This window comes from Hylaeus anthracinus, unplaced genomic scaffold (genome assembly GCF_026225885.1).
Source record: "Hylaeus anthracinus isolate JK02 unplaced genomic scaffold, UHH_iyHylAnth1.0_haploid 11978, whole genome shotgun sequence".
NCBI classification, from domain to species: domain Eukaryota; kingdom Metazoa; phylum Arthropoda; class Insecta; order Hymenoptera; family Colletidae; genus Hylaeus; species Hylaeus anthracinus.
The window spans coordinates 2,044,134-2,063,793 of NW_026534326.1; the positions used below are offsets into that span (position 1 = coordinate 2,044,134).

The window sequence follows — 19,660 nt, forward strand, 5'->3', positions numbered from 1 at the left end:
GACACCCTATGTAGCCAGGGGCGCGATGTAGTTTCTCAGGGCCCCGAACATAATTGAATTTAGAAATTCTATATCTTTTTTATTTAATCCTTTGATTGCGGGATGATTTTTGCTGGAAATTCTGAGAGGAGTAGACGGTGTGAATTTAAAAAAAAAAATACCACCTTATAGGGGAAGAGAAGACGAAACTTTTTTATATTTACAGTTTGTTCATACGACGTTTAGTTTCAGAGATAAAAATTCAAAAGTTAGAAGATCTTTTTTTCTCTGAATTCGATCACATTGGCAATGGCGAAAATGTATGCGTCGTTTAGTCGACAATAGCAACTTTGATGAATTTGAAAAAAATACCACCTTATAGAAGATGACGAAACGAAACTTTTTTCCATTTACAGTTTATGCGTGCGACGTTTAGTTTTCGAAATAAAAATTCGAAACGTAGAAGATCTTTTTTTCTCTGAATTCGATCACATTGGCAATGGCGAAAATGAATGCGTCGTTTAGTCGGCAATAGCAACTTTGATGAATTTGAAAAAAATACCACCTTATAGAAGATGACGAAACGAAACTTTTTTCCATTTACAGTTTATTCGTGCGACGTTTAGTTTTCGAAATAAAAATTCGAAACGTAGAAGATCTTTTTTCCTCTGAATTCGATCACATTGGCAATGGCGAAAATGAATGCATCGTTTAGTCGACAATAGCAACTTTGATGAATTTGAAAAAAATACCACCTTATAGAAGATGACAAAACGAAACTTTTTTCCATTTACAGTTTATGCGTGCGACGTTTAGTTTTCGAAATAAAAATTCGAAACGTAGAAGATCTTTTTTCCTCTGAATTCGATCACATTGACAATGGCGAAAATGTATGCGTCGTTTAGTCGACAATAGCAACTTTGATGAATTTGAAAAAAATACCACCTTATAGAAGATGACGAAACGAAACTTTTTTCCATTTACAGTTTATTCGTGCGACGTATAGTTTCAGAGATAAAAATTGAAAACCTCGAGGATGTTTTTCCTGAAATACGATTTTTCCAACGAACTTTTAAATTTTCAATTTTTATTTTTGAAACCAAACGTCCTACGAAGAAATAGTAAATATAAAAAAGTTTCATATCATTATACCCTATAAGCTAATATCATTTAAAAATTGATTTAACGAATGAATGAAATATGGAAATTGGAATCGAGCGAAATTAAAAATGTTGAATTTTAATCATGACATAGTTGATCGTCTCGTGGCACCAGGGCCGTGTTACACTTTGTCGTGGTCCCGAACGAAATTGAATTTCGAAATTGTAACGGGCTCGAAAATTTTATTTGTAATTAACGAACGAAATATTTGAATCGCAATCGTTCGGTACACCATACTTAACATTTCTTAATGTCTCTTATCCGTTACTATGGTCATGGTCGTTATCGATACACATCAGTAACAGCAATGGCCCGAATGACGAGAAAAACAACTTTTTCAGCGAATTCTTGATCGTCAACTTGGAAACTGGTCGAGTAGACGCTATCGTGTTGTTCCTTCCATTATCGTCGGTTATGAATGATGCGAGAATTTTGAAGAATTTTGAACGACCATATTTATTCATTTGACCTTTACATTGCACACATATTTATAATAGTATCGCGCGGCCCCCGAATTGAACGTAGGAAAGAGTGAAATGATTGGTAGGGTGCGGCCAGGGCCGTCTTAAGAGTATCGTAGGCCCTTTGACAAATCGGTAGTACTTGAACCCGTTATTGACTTTTTGTACAATTTCTATTTTATTCCTTTAACTGTAGGATGATTTTTGCTGGACATTGTAACGGATCTATTCGCTGACAGAGCCGCGATAGTAGTTTTAGCGCCCCGCGCAAGTAGACCGAAATTGTTAAATTCGTCGAATAAATTTCAAAAAAAATATCTTCTTATAGAGAATGACGAGATAAAGTTTTTTTTATATTTACAAATTATTCATAACTAATATACTTTATGAGAAAAAAATTCAATATTGAAAAGTGTAAACGTTGTACAAAAATATCTCTGAAAATATTCGTTTCTTGACAAAATGTAGCTGACAGGAAATTCATATCTCATTGAAATGCACAACTTTTGTTTAAAGTATTTTTTCGTGCGATCACTTTTTTTTTATATCGTCGATAGCCCAAAAGTCGAGCATGTTTCTCGGTGTACTTGAATAGTAGGAAACCACACGAGTTCCTCGCGATTATCGATTTCATTGTCGCATGGTTGCATCAAGGTTTATAGGTATATGCGTAGGAGCTGTGACCTGTATCTGTTCCAATTTAAAAGTCCACCCTCATCGCGGAGTATGGCGTGTCGGGTCTTTGCACCTTTCAGTCATGTCGAATTATTTCCAATTGCCCCATTTGATCTTATCGATTGAAAACTGCCACGAACCAACGCTGTCCACGTTTTCTTTTCACGCCTTCCTCGACATTCGGAACAATTATTATTCCTTTATGAGTCTCGAAAAATGATTGGTTTCAACATTCGGACACGATGAATTTGTTGAAAATCGAATTTCTCATCTTTCGTTATGTACGACGTTTTCTGCGTTACATTCTCGAGCGAAACGTCAGCGCAGAAATGTTCGAAAATTGTGCGATTCTTTATCTCGACCGAGTCTGTCCTAACCTTCCTGACGGAAAACCGTCACACGCGCCATTTAAAATTCAGAAGGAATTCCATTATGAAAATCGAACTCTTGCGCGTTACGGAATCGTTCTTACGCGGACTGGACATACATTTTCTGGCATTTTTAAGAAATCTTTTCATCAATTACGCGAATAAAAAAAAAAAACATTTACTCTAATTAACGAGGCAGAATCGAGACGTTTCCGTTTCAGCGGAACAGAACTCGCGGTTTTTCTTCCGGTCTGTTAATTCAGATAGCGAAGTGAATTCTCGTCGATCATGCCTCTATCGAAGAAACTCACACGATTCCCTCGTAATTATGTAGTTCATAGCGCATCACCGTGTATACAGGGTGTCCCAAAAACGTTGTAACACATTGAAAGAGGTGGTTCGGGAGGTGATTTGAAACAACTTTTTCCTTAGCGAAAATGTTGTCCGAGGCTTCGTTGAGGAGATATTAACGGAAAACACTGACCAATTAGAGCGCACGTATACCGTTGGACCGCTCGCGGTAGCGTATGAGCGCGGCCGCCTAGCGCGTAGCCACGCCCACTGCTGACGCTCCATCGGCATACTCGCGCTCTGATTGGTCAGTGTTTTTCGTTAATATCTCCTGAACGAAGCTTCGGACAAGATTTTCGCTAAGGAAAAAGTTGTTTCAAATCACCTTCACTCTCTATATACAGGGTGTCCCAAAAACGTTGTAACACCTTGAAAGGGGTGGTTCAGGAGGTGATTTGAAACAACTTTTTCCTTAGCGAAAATCTTGTCCGAGGCTTCGTTATGGAGATATTAACAGAAAACCGCGACCAATCAGAGCGCTCCCACGGTATACTCGCGCTCTGATTGGTGGACGTTTTCTCTTAATATCTCCTGACCGAAGCTTCGGACAAGATTTTCGTTAAGGAAAAAGTTGTTTTAAATCACCTTCACTCTATGTATACAGGGTGTCCCAAAAACGTTGTAACACATTGAAAGAGGTGGTTCGGGAGGTGATTTGAAACAATTCTTTCCTTAGCGAAAATGTTGTCCGAGGCTTCGTTGAAGAGATATTAACAAAAAACTCCGGACCAATTAGAGCGCACGTATACCGTTGGAGCGCTCGCGGTAGCGTATGAGCGCGGCCGCCTAGCGCGTGGCCACGCCCACTGCTGGCGCTTCACCGGCATACTCGCGCTCTGATTGGTCAGTGTTTTTCGTTAATATCTCCTGAACGAAGCCTCGGACAAGATTTTCGCTAAGGAAAAAGTTGTTTCAAATCACCTCCCGAACCACCTCTTTCAAAGATTCTAATCTCTGATATTTTTGGGACGCCCTGTAGATGCGATTGTTACACCATGGTGATTTTCGTGACACAAGCTTGCTAGAAATTCGTGGTTTTGATTTCGTCTGAATATTTTATCGATGTATCGGTACGCTTGATGACCTCGCGATGCTTTCGATTCTCGAGACTGATGATGGCTTGTCGCTTTAAAATTAGATCCGTGTGCGGACTGCGCGTCCACCGTCGGTGAGATTTGACGCAGCCGACCGTCTCAACGTCCGCTCGACTTTTTGTTGTTGTTGTTTTTATCGACGATCGCGGAGGTTGGGGGACCGGCGTCAACGGTTTTCGTTACCAAGTGAAACCCAGACCTTGGACACTCGCGAAACGACATTATCTCGAATATTATTTCGACTATTGTTTCGATATTGTGTTTCGAATATTATTTGCATTAACGCTGTTTGCAGTGTCACTTTATGTTATCATTTCGTAATTATTTCGTAATTATTTTCATACCTTCTGATCTCTTTTGAAACAATATTATTCGAGATATTATTTCCAAACGTTATTTTATTTCATGATTATTACAAGCAATTACGCAAATAATTGTTGAAAACTATACTATATGAGTATAAATTGCGATCCTTTACGTCCGCCATATTGGATTTGCTATCTGCAATTCCGTGAATCCGCCCACAGAATTGAATTCAGCACCCCCTGAGTATCTTTATCGTTCCAACTTGTAGGTTTCATCTGGAACCTATTTATAATTTCTGTAGTTGACTTTTGTTTGGATTAATACAATTGGGAAAAAACCATTTTAAATATAACGAAAATGGCCTCGTTCGCACGTATAACCTCACTTTTATCGAAACCTCGAAGATATGACAAGTTCCCATCGTAAGTTTTCGGAACAAGTAGAGCTAAGTTCGCTTCGCGCAATCTAAATGGAAAAGCATCGAATTAATTTAACATAAACCCCTTGCACTTATCTCGATCGATAAGTTGTTCTCGTCGATAACCAGAGTCCTGTTACGAATACTTTTCGGCCAGAAAAAGTTGTTTCTGTCCATTCCCGAGACAACCTTCGGACGTTCAACGACACGTTTATAGATTCATTCATTATCGAGCGGTGTTTACGTAACGTTGTGCGTTTAATATGCGAACGTACCGCGCGAAAAGCGGCTGCGATTATCTATTCCAAGACTCATTGAATTGCGAAACTCTCGCGCATAATTACACCGGGCATTGTACGAGGAATCGCATCGAGGATTTTTACAATGTCCAGTTCCGACGATACGAGGAGTACACGGTCGGTCGTGCGCTTCTCTCGCCGTTCTTCGCACGCATTCTCTTTTTTTTTCTTTATTCGATGGTAATCGGTGTCCTTGGAGCCATTCCATTTCGGGTTCCGTGGAATTAACTCCGATGGAGGTTGCGCGTTTGGGCCATCGCTATATTCTTCGCTTTCATCGCGGCCGTTGCGTTTCGAATAGCAAGGGAAAGTTCTTCTTTACCGGCAGAAAAGTTACCGACGGAAAATAACGTTTCTTTAGAAATTTAATTTTGGCAATTTAATTTAGTTTTAGGCAACGATGTATTTTCTGCTTTAATTTTGCTATCGCAATTACAGTATCGACTCGAAATATGCAACTCGCTGTCCCTAACTTTTACTTTCAAGTCTCCTGCCGAGCGAGAGATCCGAAAACGAACTCTTGTTCGTCACGAGTTTTGACCAAGCAAATGAAAAGTAATATTTACAGATGATTTCAGATCTTGACCAAAATTGATGATGGGCACCTTTGGGAATTCTCAAAGAAATCCATCTTCCATATTTTTTAAATTAAGTTTTCACTTTAAGTTCCATAAGATCTACCACGAAAAAAAGTTTCAATCCAAATTATTCGTCGTTAAGAGAGTTACGAACTTTTGAAAATTAGGCTAATTTTTACATTCTCTTCCATCGAAATGAATAAAAAAAAAATACATTCTGTCGATAGTATGATATTTTTTTATATCTCAGTATTTTTAAGTTTATATTATATTTGTACCTTTTTATATCTTAACAATATAAATAAATAACGTTCCCAATATTTTTTTATCACGTTTTACTGTCGACTGTTGTTTGCCATGATCCGTGGTTCGTTTCAGTATCGTCTTACCAAAACACGTTATCGGTGACGCCCCCATCGAGCCTGGAATACGGAGAAACATCTCTTGCACACCCCTTCAACTTTCAGATAATTTTCGATAACGATTGCGTTCTTGTACATACGTTTCACAATTACGCCTATTATAATATTTAACGCTCGCTGATTCGCTACGTTTCGTTTCTTTTTCCTTCACTAATACCGAAAGCGCTCCATTTATGTTTATAACGCGCAAACTTGGAAATGTTACGAACACGTTGTTTGTTACCGGTTATTTATAAAGCTGTGGATAAACAAAGGTGTGCAAGTTTTGGCTCGGTCGATAATACCGTCCGTGGAAAAAACTAGAAAACTATTTTGCGAATTCAGGAGGTTCTTCCGCGAGTGGTCTTTCCTTGGAAGCTGACATTTTCAGATTTTTTGGGAAGAAAATAATCACGGGTAGCGTTTTCGTCTATACAGGGTGTCCCAAAAATGTTGTAACACATTGAAAGAGGTAGTTCGGGAGGTGATTTGAAACAACTTTTTCGTGAGGCTTCGTTAAGGAGATATTAACAGAAAACCCCAACCAATCAGAGCGCTTCAACGGTATACTCGTGCTCTGATTGGTCCGGAGTTTTTCGTTAATATCTCCTTAACGAAACCTCGGACAACATTTTCGCTAAGGAAAAAGTTGTTTCAAATCATTTCTACTCTGTGTATACAGGGTGTCCCAAAAATGTTGTAACACATTGTATGGGGTGGTTTGGGAGGTGATTTGAAACAACTTTTTCCTTAGCGAAAATGTTGTCCGTGGCTTCGTTAACGAGATGTTAACGAAAAACTCCGGACCAATCAGAGCGCTCCAACGGTATACTCGCGCTCCGATTGGTGGACGTTTTCTCTTAATATCTCCTGAACGAAGCTTCGGACAAGATTTTCGCTAAGGAAAAAGTTGTTTCAAATCACTTCTACTCTGTGTATACAGGGTGTCCCAAAAATGTTGTAACACATTGTATGGGGTGGTTCGGGAGGTGATTTGAAACAACTTGTTCCTTAGCGAAAATGTTGTCCGAGGCTTCGTTAACGAGATATTAACAAAAAACTCCGGACCAATCAGAGCGCTCCCACGATATACTCGCGCTCTGATTGGTGGACGTTTTCTCTTAATATCTTCTAAACGAAGCTTCGGACAACATTTTCGCTAAGGAAAAAGTTGTTTCAAATCACCTCCCGAACCACTCCATACTATGTGTTACAACATTTTTGGGACACCCTGTATAGCACTTGTAAATAAATAATTTCTCGTTGTAAAATTTAAGTGTAAGATTTGAATGTGAACCAGGTCCCGCGAAATGTCACGCCGGCCCTGTTCGTCGCGTAATTCCAACCTGAAATACAGCGTGCGTACATAGGTGATTTCCGTGTGCACGTGTCTACTTATTTTCGGAGAAGAAAGTGTACCAAGCAAGCGCAATTTGCCAAAACGGTCTGAGCGCACGCGCGCACTCGACCTTGTCGCGCTTCCTCTTCTAATAATGCACTCTCAAACACGAACAAACCTTCGCCTCTCGCGTTGCATCCCATTCAACAGCGGTGTATTTACGATGACTAACCGAAAATATTCAGACTGCCCCACCGCGGATTGACAGCTCTCGAATCGGTGCCCTTCGAACGACGCTTATTTAGATTATACATTATAGAACCAACACTAGCCACGTTAAATTCAATAATATTTGTCATTTTTTCAACGTTGATATCGACCTTGTCGAGTAGCACATTAAAAAGTTGTTATTCCGAACGATAAATTAAGAGACTAGCAGTCGGTAAACTGTTAAGGTAGTTTGGTGGATGTATCTCGTAGTACCTCGTCCCCTGTACTCGACGCAATAAAAGGTTAAATACGAAGACTACTGGTAGGGTGCAGCAACGGTCCAGTGATCGAGGCGCTCGCCCCGCAACACGGAGGTCTCGGGTTCGAATCCTCTCAGCGTGTAACTTTCGATCAGATTACAGTATTTTGATTTGTTTCCATTATTTATAACGAAATTGACATCCCGTTAGTTCGAATATAATAAAAACAAGTGGTAACAATGGTATTTTCTAGCCAAGCCAATATATTCTCCGAGATATATTTCTATTTGCTTATTTCTCTTAGCTCCCTCGCTTTGGTTCTTGGAGACCAGGTGTTGCGGAGAATCAATTTCCACTTCTAGGAAAGATATTTCCGTTAGAGTAAATCTTGGATCTCATCAAAGGAAGGCAAGGTTTCGTCACGAGTGTAATAGGAAGTTTTAAAAGATCGATGGAAATTTTACGAGTCCACTGTCGATAAAAACAGCAACTGGTTTCTTCCTCGACCAGATTCCGATCGATTTGCATTTGCGATCGACGCACGTCGAGGCAGAGTCAGTCGGTTGCCACTTTGCTCTTTCAATTAGCGGTCTATTACACGGTTTTCCATGTCCATCGAAGACGATTGTCGATAGAGTCGCCCGGGGAAAAAACAATAGAGATTAAACGGTGCTGTTTGGTCGCGCGATATATTATCTCGTGTCAGTCAATGTCGCGTTTCGCTGGCGAGGAAAGGGCAACCGATAAAGCTCTTGGACCAGATGCGAATTGTGTTTGCTTGTTTGCTGTTTATTGGGATCGAGCTGGGACCGATAACTCGTAACCTTCCTTTAATTGGCGTTGCGAGAATGAGAAACAATGAACTCTAGGACTCGATTCGTGGCGGAAGATAAAGCTCTAGATAAAGTTCGGCTTTAAGGAAAAGCTGTCGAGAACGACGGTTTTCGAAAAAGAGTTTTTCGGTACCGCGTTGATAAAATTGTTGTTGTAAACTATGACCTTTCGGCGTGTACGATAAATCTATCAAAATATCGAGAATGAAAGAGGAATTTTATTTTCACACGTTGAAAGTGTGAGTGAAATGAGTGAAATAAATTTAAAAAAAAAAAAGAATAAAAAATTTACAGACTTGGCGCACACGCAAGAGTTGGAGAGATTGAAAATCAAGTGACAGGATGTCTCACGACTAACTGATCGTGAACCACCACCTACTGCAACATATTTAATGATTTCCCGCGACAGGACATTTTTATTTCTCCGAAAGCCCCTTTATTGGTTTGTGACGTACCAAGAACCAATTGTAACGGAACATTCTTTTGCTACTACAGTAAAGTCTCCATAAATACATAAATTTCTCTACGATAAATACAGAAATATCTACCATAAATGCACAAGTATCTCTACCATAAATGCACAGATATCTACCATAAATGCACATGTATCTCTACCATAAATGCACAGATATCTACCATAAATGCACATGTATCTCTACCATAAATGCACATGTATCTCCACCATAAGTGCACAAATATCTCTACCATAAATGCACACACATATCTACCGTAAATGCACAAGTATCTCTACCATAAGTGCACAAATATCTCATATCAGCATTTTTCACCATACAACGGGACATGTATTTCGGCTGTTCGAAAATAAAATGATTTTCAATCTTGAAATAGCGAATTGGTTATTTATAGTACTCGTATCACGATATTCTCGTACGAATACGGTCGAGATAAATTCGTACGTCGAGAATAAAGTTCGCAATTATTCCGAAACGGGTTAATTTTGGCCGGGTCTTTGAAAGCCGTCGACGAGGTGACGTAACGGGAACATCGCGGCGGAACTAATGGAAAACTTGTTTCTCTCGTTTCAGATTTAATCCACTGCACGAACGAGCCGAACGTGTCGATACCGCAGCTAGCGAACCTGCTGATAGAACGGTCGCAGAGCACGAATTGGACGGTGGTTTTCAAAGCTCTGATCACGGTGCACCACATGCTCTGTTACGGGAACGAGGTAAAGATATCGTTTCGTTCTCTTGGATAGTTCGGTGTGTTGTGTGGATCTGCAATGCAGAACAGGACTCAGGAGCGACGAGGGCTCCGTCGATAAGTGGCCTCCTTAGACCCAATCAGACCGAGAGAGAGCTCTCTTTAGTCTTTAGTCTCTTTAGCCTTTTTCCCTTTGCCTTCGCGACGAGTCCGTTGCGTTGGAAATGATAGGATAGACCGAGGATTGATTCGGTTAGAAATGTATGACGAACGAGAGACACGGTGGGTTTTGCGCTTGCAGGTTAATTGGCCTTTCCATTAAGGCGATCTCGGGTTCGCTTTGTTGCGCGATCCGTTGTCTACTGAAAGAATACGGAAGTCTTCAAAGAATATGGAACGTTTATTCGATAGTGAAAATTGATTCTATCGAGTTTATAGAAATCGAGCCGACGCAAATCAATTATAATATGTACATGATCAATGATTGCTGATCGATGATGATGATTGGTGATAAATGATTAGCGATTGTTAAATAATATGATTCAGGAACAATCACTGATGATTGATAATCGACAATTGATTGATAATTATTAATGATTAGTAATCATTGATGATGATGATGATTTGTGACTAATGATTAGAGATCGTTAAACGGTGTGATTCATGATGGATCATTAATAATTGGTAATCAATGATTGGTTGATGACTGGACATGCTTATTAATGATTGGTGATCGATAATGATGATGATGATGATTGGTGATAAATGATTAGTGATTGTTAAATGATATGATTTATGATTAATAGTTGATAATCAACGATCAATTGATTGGTAGATTGATGACTGAACATAATTATTAATGATTGGTGATCGATGATGATGATGATGATGATGATTGGTGATTGTTAAATAATATGATTCAGGAACAATCACTGATGATTGATAATTATTAATGATTAGTAATCATTGATGATGATGATGATGATGATGATGATTCGTGATTAATGATTAGAGATTGTTAAACCTTGTGATTCATGTTGGATCATTAATAATTGATAATCAATGATTGGTTGATGATTGGACATGCTTATTAATGATTGGTGATCGATGATGATGATGATGATGATGATGATGATGATGATGGTTGGTGATTGTTAAATAATATGATTCAGGAACAATCATTGATGATGGGTAATCAACAATTGATTGATGATTATTAATGATTAGTAATTATTGATGATGATGATTCGTGATTAATGATTAGAGATCGTTAAATACTATGATTGTTGATTAATGACCGATAATCAACGATTGGTTGATGATTAGACTGAACTATTAATGATTGGTGATCGATGATGATGACGATTGGTGATAAATGATTAGTCGTTGTTAAATGACGTGATTCATGATCGATCCATTGACAATTGATAATCAACCGGTGATCGATGATAATAATGACTTGTAATCAATGATTAGCAATAGCTAAATGATGATTTCTAAATGGTAATTCATGATTGACGATTGGACGTTATAATTAATGATTATTCATTATCGAATAGACGTTCGTTCAAACACAAAGTGAATTAAAAAAGTTAACTTGCGTGATAATTAAAAAACAAAATAATTAATAGGAAAATCATTTACTTAAATACAGTATAGTAAATTTAAATAATCGTTTTTGTAATATCCTGTCTCGAATAGTATCGAAATTTTCGCGGCCGGACCGTCGAGGATTTCTTTTTGGCGTCGCAGCGAATCGCAGCCAGTCTGCTCGTAGGAGGCTCCGAGTATTATTTACATTAGTTCAGAGGTCGTCTAACTCATTTCAGGTTCAGTAATGAGTCGAACGGGGGGAAGTGTCGTCGCCCTTGTGCGAATGTAGCACGGGATCGAATAGTCTGGATCGAAATAAAGCATTTACAACATAGTGTGTGTGTGTGTGTGTGTGTCTGCCGCGCATTCTCGACCACTACGCGTTCTCTTTCCACTTTTATTTCCGATAACAACAATTATATTCCCGTAAAAACTTATTCCACCAACTGTTGTTTAATTATAGAACAGTTTTCGCTCATCATCGCGAACACGCCAAAATTTAAGCGAACAATATCAATCGGTAATTCAGGCGACTCCGGTCGGTAAAGCAGAAACAGATGTAGATAACGTAGATTTCATTGTTCAGTCGAGGTTGTTGGTAAAGAAGAACGTCAAAAAGATGAGAAAGGAATATTTTAAGGACATTCAGAATTCTAAAAACTTGATGTCTCGAACTAACCCAAAGTAACTTTTAAAAAATCGCAAACACGCTTTAAGGTTAAGGCGTAAAAATAAAATGTATTCTTCTTTACGTTTTTTTTCCCTTTTGCGTTTGCAACGCGTCTTAAGGTTGACGTAGGCTCAAAGAAAAGCGTAAAAATAAAATATCTTCTTTACTGTTTTTATATTTACACTTGGAACACTCTTGCGATATATATATATATATTAACGGTCCAATGAACTTTTTGTTGCAGAGGTTTACACAGTATCTGGCGTCCAGCAACAGCACGTTTCAGCTGAATAGTTTTTTTGATAAAGGCGGCGTGCTAGGTGATCACGTTGTTTAAAAGAATTTTCTTCGATTAACTTCTATCGAGTGGTTCAATTGATCTTGCTTAACAATTACGCTATACAGGGTGTCTCAAAAATTTTGTAACACCTTGGAAGAGGTGGTTCGGGAGGTGATTTGAAACAACTTTTTTCTTAGCGAAAATGTTGTCCGAGGCTTGGTTCAGGAGATATTAAGAGAGAACGTCGGCCAATCAGAGCGCACGTATGCCGATGGAGCGCTCGCGGTAACGTATGTGCGCGGCCGCCTAGCGCGTAGCCACACCCACTGTTGGCGCGCCACCGGCATACTCGCGCTCTGATTGGTCAGTGTTTTCCGTTAATATCTCCTGAACGAAGCCTCGGACAAGATTTTCGCTAAGGAAAAAGTTGTTTCAAATCACCTTCACTCTATATATACAGGGTGTCCCAAAAACGTTGTAACACCTTTAAAGAGGTGGTTTGGGAGGTGATTTGAAACAACTTTCTCCTTAGCGAAAATCTTGTCCGAGGCTTCGTTGAAGAGATATTAACAAAAAACTCCGGACCAATTAGAGCGCACGTATACCGTTGGAGCGCTCGCGGTAGCGTATGAGCGCAGCCGCCTAGCGCGTAGCCACGCCCACTGCTGGCGCTCTACCGGCATACTCGCGCTCTAATTGGTCAGTGTTTTCCGTTAATATCTCCTGAACGAAGCCTCATACAAGATTTTCGCTAAGGAAAAAGTTGTTTCAAATCACCTCCCGAACCACCTCTTTCAATGATCTCCAGCATTTTTGGGACACTCTGTATAAATGCTTGATAAACAATGCTAGATAAATAAAAGAATAAATGAAAGTAAATACTCTAGAAAAGAAGCGAATGTAAGCGAATGGACGGTTGAACCACTCAAATTAGCATGGAGTTTCTAGTTTTCTTATCGTTTTCCTTTTTTAAGCTAATGACAAAATCTTCTGCTTGAAAAGCTATTAACAAAACGCTAGAAAATGCTAACAGCTCCTTGAACTCTGCGTGTTTTAACCATCCGATTGCAAACACGTACCGCGTACTTGAAATTACAAATTATCGTTTTATTGGAAGTAGTCGAAAGCGTTTGAATTTAAATCCATCGAACGTAATTCGTATCAGAGATTGGTAAAATTTGATTCGATCAATAGATTTGTATATTTAAAGTCTGATTTATCGGAAAGTATTCGAAACGTTCGGAGACGTAATTGTTACAGTAACTTTCGCGTAGGATATTTTATTTGATCTATTATTGTTATTTTATTAATATCGTTTGATTCATATACAACTGTGTTCACATAGAACGTGACTAATTTATTTTGTGCAATGCGTGCAGCGGACAAAAGTAAGTTTAACGTTTCTTATATATAATAATAATAGTGCCGCAAAATAGTAAACGTATGTAGACAGTTGCCTGCAGTTCCGCTTGTATATATGTTAAGTATAATTTCGATTTTTATTTACATAGACGAGCAACAGTATAATAGAGAATTAATCGATATTAGTTGGTAGTTAGAGATAAACTGTTTCGATTAAGCAATATTTAAGGAAATTTGTGAAATAAAAAAATGAAATCGTTATTAATAACGTCCGATAACAATAATAACAAATACTGTAATGCATGTATGAATCTAGAAAATATACGGGATGTCGCAAAATTTATGTAGGAACCGGAAGTGGAGGGGGTAGGCGAGACGATTCTGAACAACAATTTCCTTTGCAAAAATGTCGGATGGCGTTTCGTTTTTGAATTATTAACGAAAAACCATCGGACCAATCGCAGCGTCCGATTAGCGCGCGCTCAGCCGCGATTGGCCGGCTCGAGCCAGGACGCTCGCCAACCATTGGGCCAGCTATCGAGTCCAGCCAATCGCGGCTGTGCCCGCGCTTCTCGGCCGCTGCGATTGGTCCGATGGTTTTTCGTTAATTTATAACACTTGAGACTATAACAAAAATATGTTGAGAATACGAGTGGTTTTCTTTTCAAGTTTTAATGATGTATTATACAACCAGAAAGCAATTTATTAATTAACAAAAATCAAACAGCAATCGAAGAAGAGAAACGGAACAAAAGACGGTAAAAGAGATCCTCTTCTGAATCGATAAAGAAGTTTCCGCCAAAGTTCAGGTGATAACCCACTGCCGAGTCGATAAGGAAGTTACCATTTACCAGGTATCTGGCAGAAATTCAAAAACGAACCGACATCCGACATTTTTGCAAATTCCGAAATTGTTCAGAATCGTCTCAGCTACCCCACCTCCTCATTGTCCGGTTCTTAATTGTGGGACACATTGTAGAGACTTGTTACAAATCTTACTTTAGTCCAGCTAGTTCCTTTTTCTTGAATTGCTCCGTTATTAATTATTCATTAATTAAGTATAGTACCTACCATTCGTATGCTTGATTTTTTACATTTCCTTCATTTGTATGATGTAAACTTTCTTTTGTCCGCCGTATCGATTACTTGCTTGCTCCCCCCTCCCCTTCAATTACAAAGATACATAGTTTAATAAACAATAAGCATGCACCGACCGTCGGTAGTTCTAACGTTAACAATTAATGGAAAAGAAACTTTTTGTTTATTAGTTATCCAACATTTTGTTATCTAGATGAGAATTTTGCCCATCTCTGATTCAGACGTATAGCGTGTGATCGTAGAGTCGCAAGTTTTCTTCTTTTCTGTTTACTTTAAATTCGTTCCGATAACCGTGTACGACGAATCCTGTCTAAGAGGCGCACACTCGTGTTTTTATATTCTGTCCTTTGTCTATTAATTGACTTTCAATCATGGCAACTTTGTTATTTATTACCGAGTTAGTAATTCATCATATGAATTGTGATGTGCTCTATAAATATTGTAGAATCCTGTCTAAGAAGCGCACACTCGTGTTTTTATATTCTGTACTTTGTTTATTAATTGACTTTCAATCATGGCAACTTTGTTATTTATAAAATATTATTCTGGAAACAATTCTAACACATAAGATGAATATTGTATAATACTAGTGTTTTGAAAATAAGAAAACCCTAGGTCGATAAGGTGATAACAGACAGCATTTCTTGTTAGAGACAGGGTTCGTTGTTTGTAGACAAGTATTTAGAAGTGCTTGAGCTCTAAACGTTTCTAACGATGTATATACGCGTCTACTCTGTTGAATCAGAGACTTAATGAGAAGTTCTCTTTGGCTAATATCCTAGAATTGCGCAGCTATCTGTATCTGGCCTCTGTCTATGATTTACTAACCTGTAACTAATTTTCTCTCTAGTGGCCACAACAGCAGCTCGCATCGGTGAGTTAACATTCAATTCTTTATCCATAGATTCGATATTTCTTTCCGATTCTACCTTTTTATTCAATCGCATGTATCACATGTAAATTTCAATTGTGAATGTATTAATTGGTGGACACTAATTACTTTATTTTCTTTTTTTTTGAATTTGTATTTTATATTTGAATTCTCTGCTTTGATTGCTTATTCTGTAAGGCAAGAGAGAGGCTTTCGATTCGTCTCCTTTTCTTGTATTACATAGTTCTCTGAACTTATATTGATAGAAACCTCAAGTAATCTATTCGAATAGAGTTAAAAATTGAGAAACTCTCAGGATATACAATTGTTCCTATTGATTCCTGTTGTTTCCTTCGGTCTATACATGTATTCTCTGAAGAGCTATCAATAGGGACCTCGAGTTCTAAATAATCTATTCAAATACAATTAAAAACGATTCCTGGTGCTTTCTCATATACATGTATCTAACGTTGCATAGTATCTACTGGAATGATTATCTTGGTCTTGTGGTTGCTTCTTTCAACCAGTAACCGTGTTTTTGTTTGTCTAGGTTATGACATGTCACCGTTCATCAGGCGATACGCAAAGTATCTCAACGAGAAGGCGCTTTCCTACAGGACTGTGGCGTTCGACTTTTGCAAAGTCAAGAGAGGGTAGGCACGTTTATTTAAAAAAGGAAGTAGATTTGCAGACAGAAGTAGTTTTGTGTTAATTTAACGTATGGTCATGTCGAGTGGATTAATAGTCATAGAATAGTAGATGAATAGTTATCGTTATATCGATTACCTACAGAATTGGATAATTACAGAACTTGGCTAACATTAAACTAATACAATGCGTAATAAATTAACAGCTCGCTAAATATAAATTCTGAGAATTTAATGTTACAAGCATCGACTGTTACGTTGTGTTAATTTTCAGCTAACATTAAAAATGTGTTACATTTCTAACTTTTCATATTCAACTTGTTAAACTTACACTAAATTAAGTAAAGTAATCAACGGAAAACATGTAACTAATGAATTCTTACACACAATAACACAACATTTTCGACTGTGTGTAATATGAATCGTTGTTAAGCTTGCGGATCTATCGCAGTTGTTGCATATTCTCATGTATTTCTAACTCGTCCTCTTCTTATGTTTCAGAAAGGAGGACGGCACTCTGCGCACAATGAACGCCGAGAAATTGTTGAAAACTCTGCCAGTGTTGCAGTCACAGCTGGACGTGCTGCTCGAGTTCGATTGCACTTCCAACGATCTCACAAACGGCGTCATAAACATGGCGTTCATGCTTCTCTTTCGGGATTTGATCCGTCTGTTCGCCTGCTACAACGACGGCATTATCAATTTGTTAGGTGGGCCACGTCGGATTCCTTTTTAAATTACGACAAAAAAAAAATTGTCGAGTATCGTATGACTGCTTGAATTTCAGAAAAGTACTTCGATATGAACAAGAAACAGTGCAGGGAGGCCCTGGACTTGTACAAAAAGTTTCTCATACGAATGGATCGGGTTGGGGAATTCCTCAAGGTTGCCGAGGTCAGTGGAGATCATTTTTAAACGGTGGAGCTTGGATGGATTACTTTGCGAAACTAATTTCAATCTTTTTGTAGAACGTTGGCATCGATAAGGGAGACATACCTGATCTGACAAAGGTAACGAAACTAATTTCAAGGACTAAAATTAATACAAGTGAATTAATATAGAAATTAATAAAGTTGATATACAGGTGAATATATCCTGTTGCCATCGACCAAATTAAAATTGAGATTCGCAGCAAATTGTTCCTCGTTGTCTGGTTAAGATCTTTGATTTATAGCCAAGGCTAGTATAATACAATTAATTTCTAAAAGAGGGACTAAATAAGGAATGAAATAAATAAAATTTACATTTCTGTTAAACAGAATGTATGTTCTAACGTATCCCAACAAGAAGGAATATATGGTGTCACGCCAAATCAATCTGTTTCGAACCTTCGATTTTTACATTTGTCTGAACATTTTTCATATTATTCTACCGCTTAAAAAACTTTGTTGTGAATTTTTCAGGCCCCCAGTAGTTTATTGGACGCGTTAGAGCAGCATCTTGCCTCGTTGGAAGGAAAGAAGGGCTCCGCAGCGAATACTCCCACGCAATCCGCAAGGTATTTCGATTGCAATTCATTCAAACAATTCCAATTTCTGTTAATGTTCCGAGTAGGATTAAACTGACTAATTTTGTGGAATATTTTGCGATACCTTCTCGTTTACTAACAAATGTAAAAGGTAAAATGTGAAACGAAAGCTTCATTCGCTGCAATTTTTACTCAATGAAATCTGCGAACAAGGTATTTTCATTCGAAAGAGAATATTTTGCATCGATCAATCAAAGATTAGGCATCCCATCAGACTTTTTCCTTCGTTATACTATTCTACTACAAATTCAACAACACAAAGATACAAATCCCATTTATCATCCGACCGATAATCATACTATTTCCTCGCAAAATGTTTTGTAAATCGTAGGGTGAAAGGTAATGTTGGCATTTGTTTTGGTTTTTCTTTTTTCTTTTTTCTATTTTCTTTTACTGCTTGGAAAGATGTGCTTTTTCGTTGACGATCTTTTTTCCCCCCAATTTCGTTAACCATTACTTTGCGTTGCAGCTGTCGAGCCTGTTTAGTTGACGAGTTAGTCGCTTTCTCATCATTTCTAGTTACCGTAAAGTATTCGAAGTTCATAGTTTGCGCCGATGTCTATACTTTCGCAGAGATTTTGCTTGCTGATCGACGACTTACTTTCAGTTGCGTATTTGCATTATCTTACGTTTATTGCACGCGCCACGAGTTTCCTTTCGGTTCAGTTTTTAGCAACATGTAGGCGTTCTTATTGTTTCGAATAATCGATGATATTCTTCGAAACGTGCACCGCGTGCTAGTTAATTTCGACAAACGCGATTAACGGACTCGAGCTTTGCTGGGATCGAATTAATTTTGAAAAGATACTTTCGAACATTGAAATCGTCCTTGTGTGTTAAACATTTTCGCGTGCAACGATTTTTGTAATTGTTGCACGCGCTCGTTCGCGTCGCTGGATACGTCGGAGGTTTCAACGAAATTGTTTTGTAGATTTCACACGACGCACAAGACTTTCTTTTCAATCGCGAGTGTACAAACGATACTAGAAACTAGGCGATACTTTCTTGCACATAAGTAAATGTGTATATAACCGTGTGGCTGTGTGCAAGTGTGTCGTAGCAGTAGCAAACGAGGGACCATGTTATTTTCCTTCTTCTTCTTTTTTTTTTGTTTTTTTTTTTTTTTTTTTAAATTATTTATGAACATGGAACGCGTTAGATAGTACAAGTTGGAGTAATCGTTTGTGCGGTTCCGTTTTAACACATTGTCGACCATCGATGATATATTTGTGACATTCTTTACTTGCAATTTAAGAAAACATTACTGAACTGTTTCGTTAAGAGGGTATTTTGGATTTTTCACAGTGGCATACTTTCTTCAAAAAGCAGTGGACGGTATCACTTACATCCAGCTAATATGGATTACATATATTGTTAAAATATGAATATTGTATATGTATATAAGTACAATAGTCCATAAAAAGATACCTTGTGAAAATTGATGCTCTGGATTAGAATAGCTCGTTAAGAAACATAATTTGTAACAAGGAATAATCTGATTTAATCATTTTTCACGACTACAATCAATGAAACGTTACGTTTCTGAGTTTTATTTCCAGAAACTTGATTCTCGAACAACTGGAAAGGGTTCTATAGTGGAGTAGTTACAGGCACTTGATTCTCGAAGAACTTGAAAGCTTTCTAGAGTGAAGTAGTTACAGAAACTTGATTCTCGAAGAACTTGAAAGGATTCTAGAGTGAAGTAGTTACAGAA

The 19,660-nt window shown here is 38.2% G+C and overlaps 1 protein-coding gene across 24 annotated transcripts in view; it reads left to right on the forward strand.

The window, feature by feature from the left end:
* The window catches only part of LOC128896683 (phosphatidylinositol-binding clathrin assembly protein LAP), a 36,141-nt gene that overhangs the window by 1,835 nt on the left and 14,646 nt on the right, over window positions 1-19,660 (forward strand). For 22 of the 24 annotated variants that reach the window (XM_054160062.1, XM_054160073.1, XM_054160069.1 and 19 more), the window contains exons 2-9: window positions 9,780-9,922; window positions 12,405-12,480; window positions 15,751-15,774; window positions 16,322-16,424; window positions 16,920-17,128; window positions 17,206-17,312; window positions 17,387-17,428; window positions 17,822-17,916. In XM_054160062.1, the coding sequence (XP_054016037.1) occupies window positions 9,780-9,922; window positions 12,405-12,480; window positions 15,751-15,774; window positions 16,322-16,424; window positions 16,920-17,128; window positions 17,206-17,312; window positions 17,387-17,428; window positions 17,822-17,916 (799 nt within the window). The remainder of the gene's footprint in view (window positions 1-9,779; window positions 9,923-12,404; window positions 12,481-15,750; window positions 15,775-16,321; window positions 16,425-16,919; window positions 17,129-17,205; window positions 17,313-17,386; window positions 17,429-17,821; window positions 17,917-19,660) is intronic. The other 2 variants (XM_054160064.1, XM_054160071.1) reach the window with 1 other exon arrangement.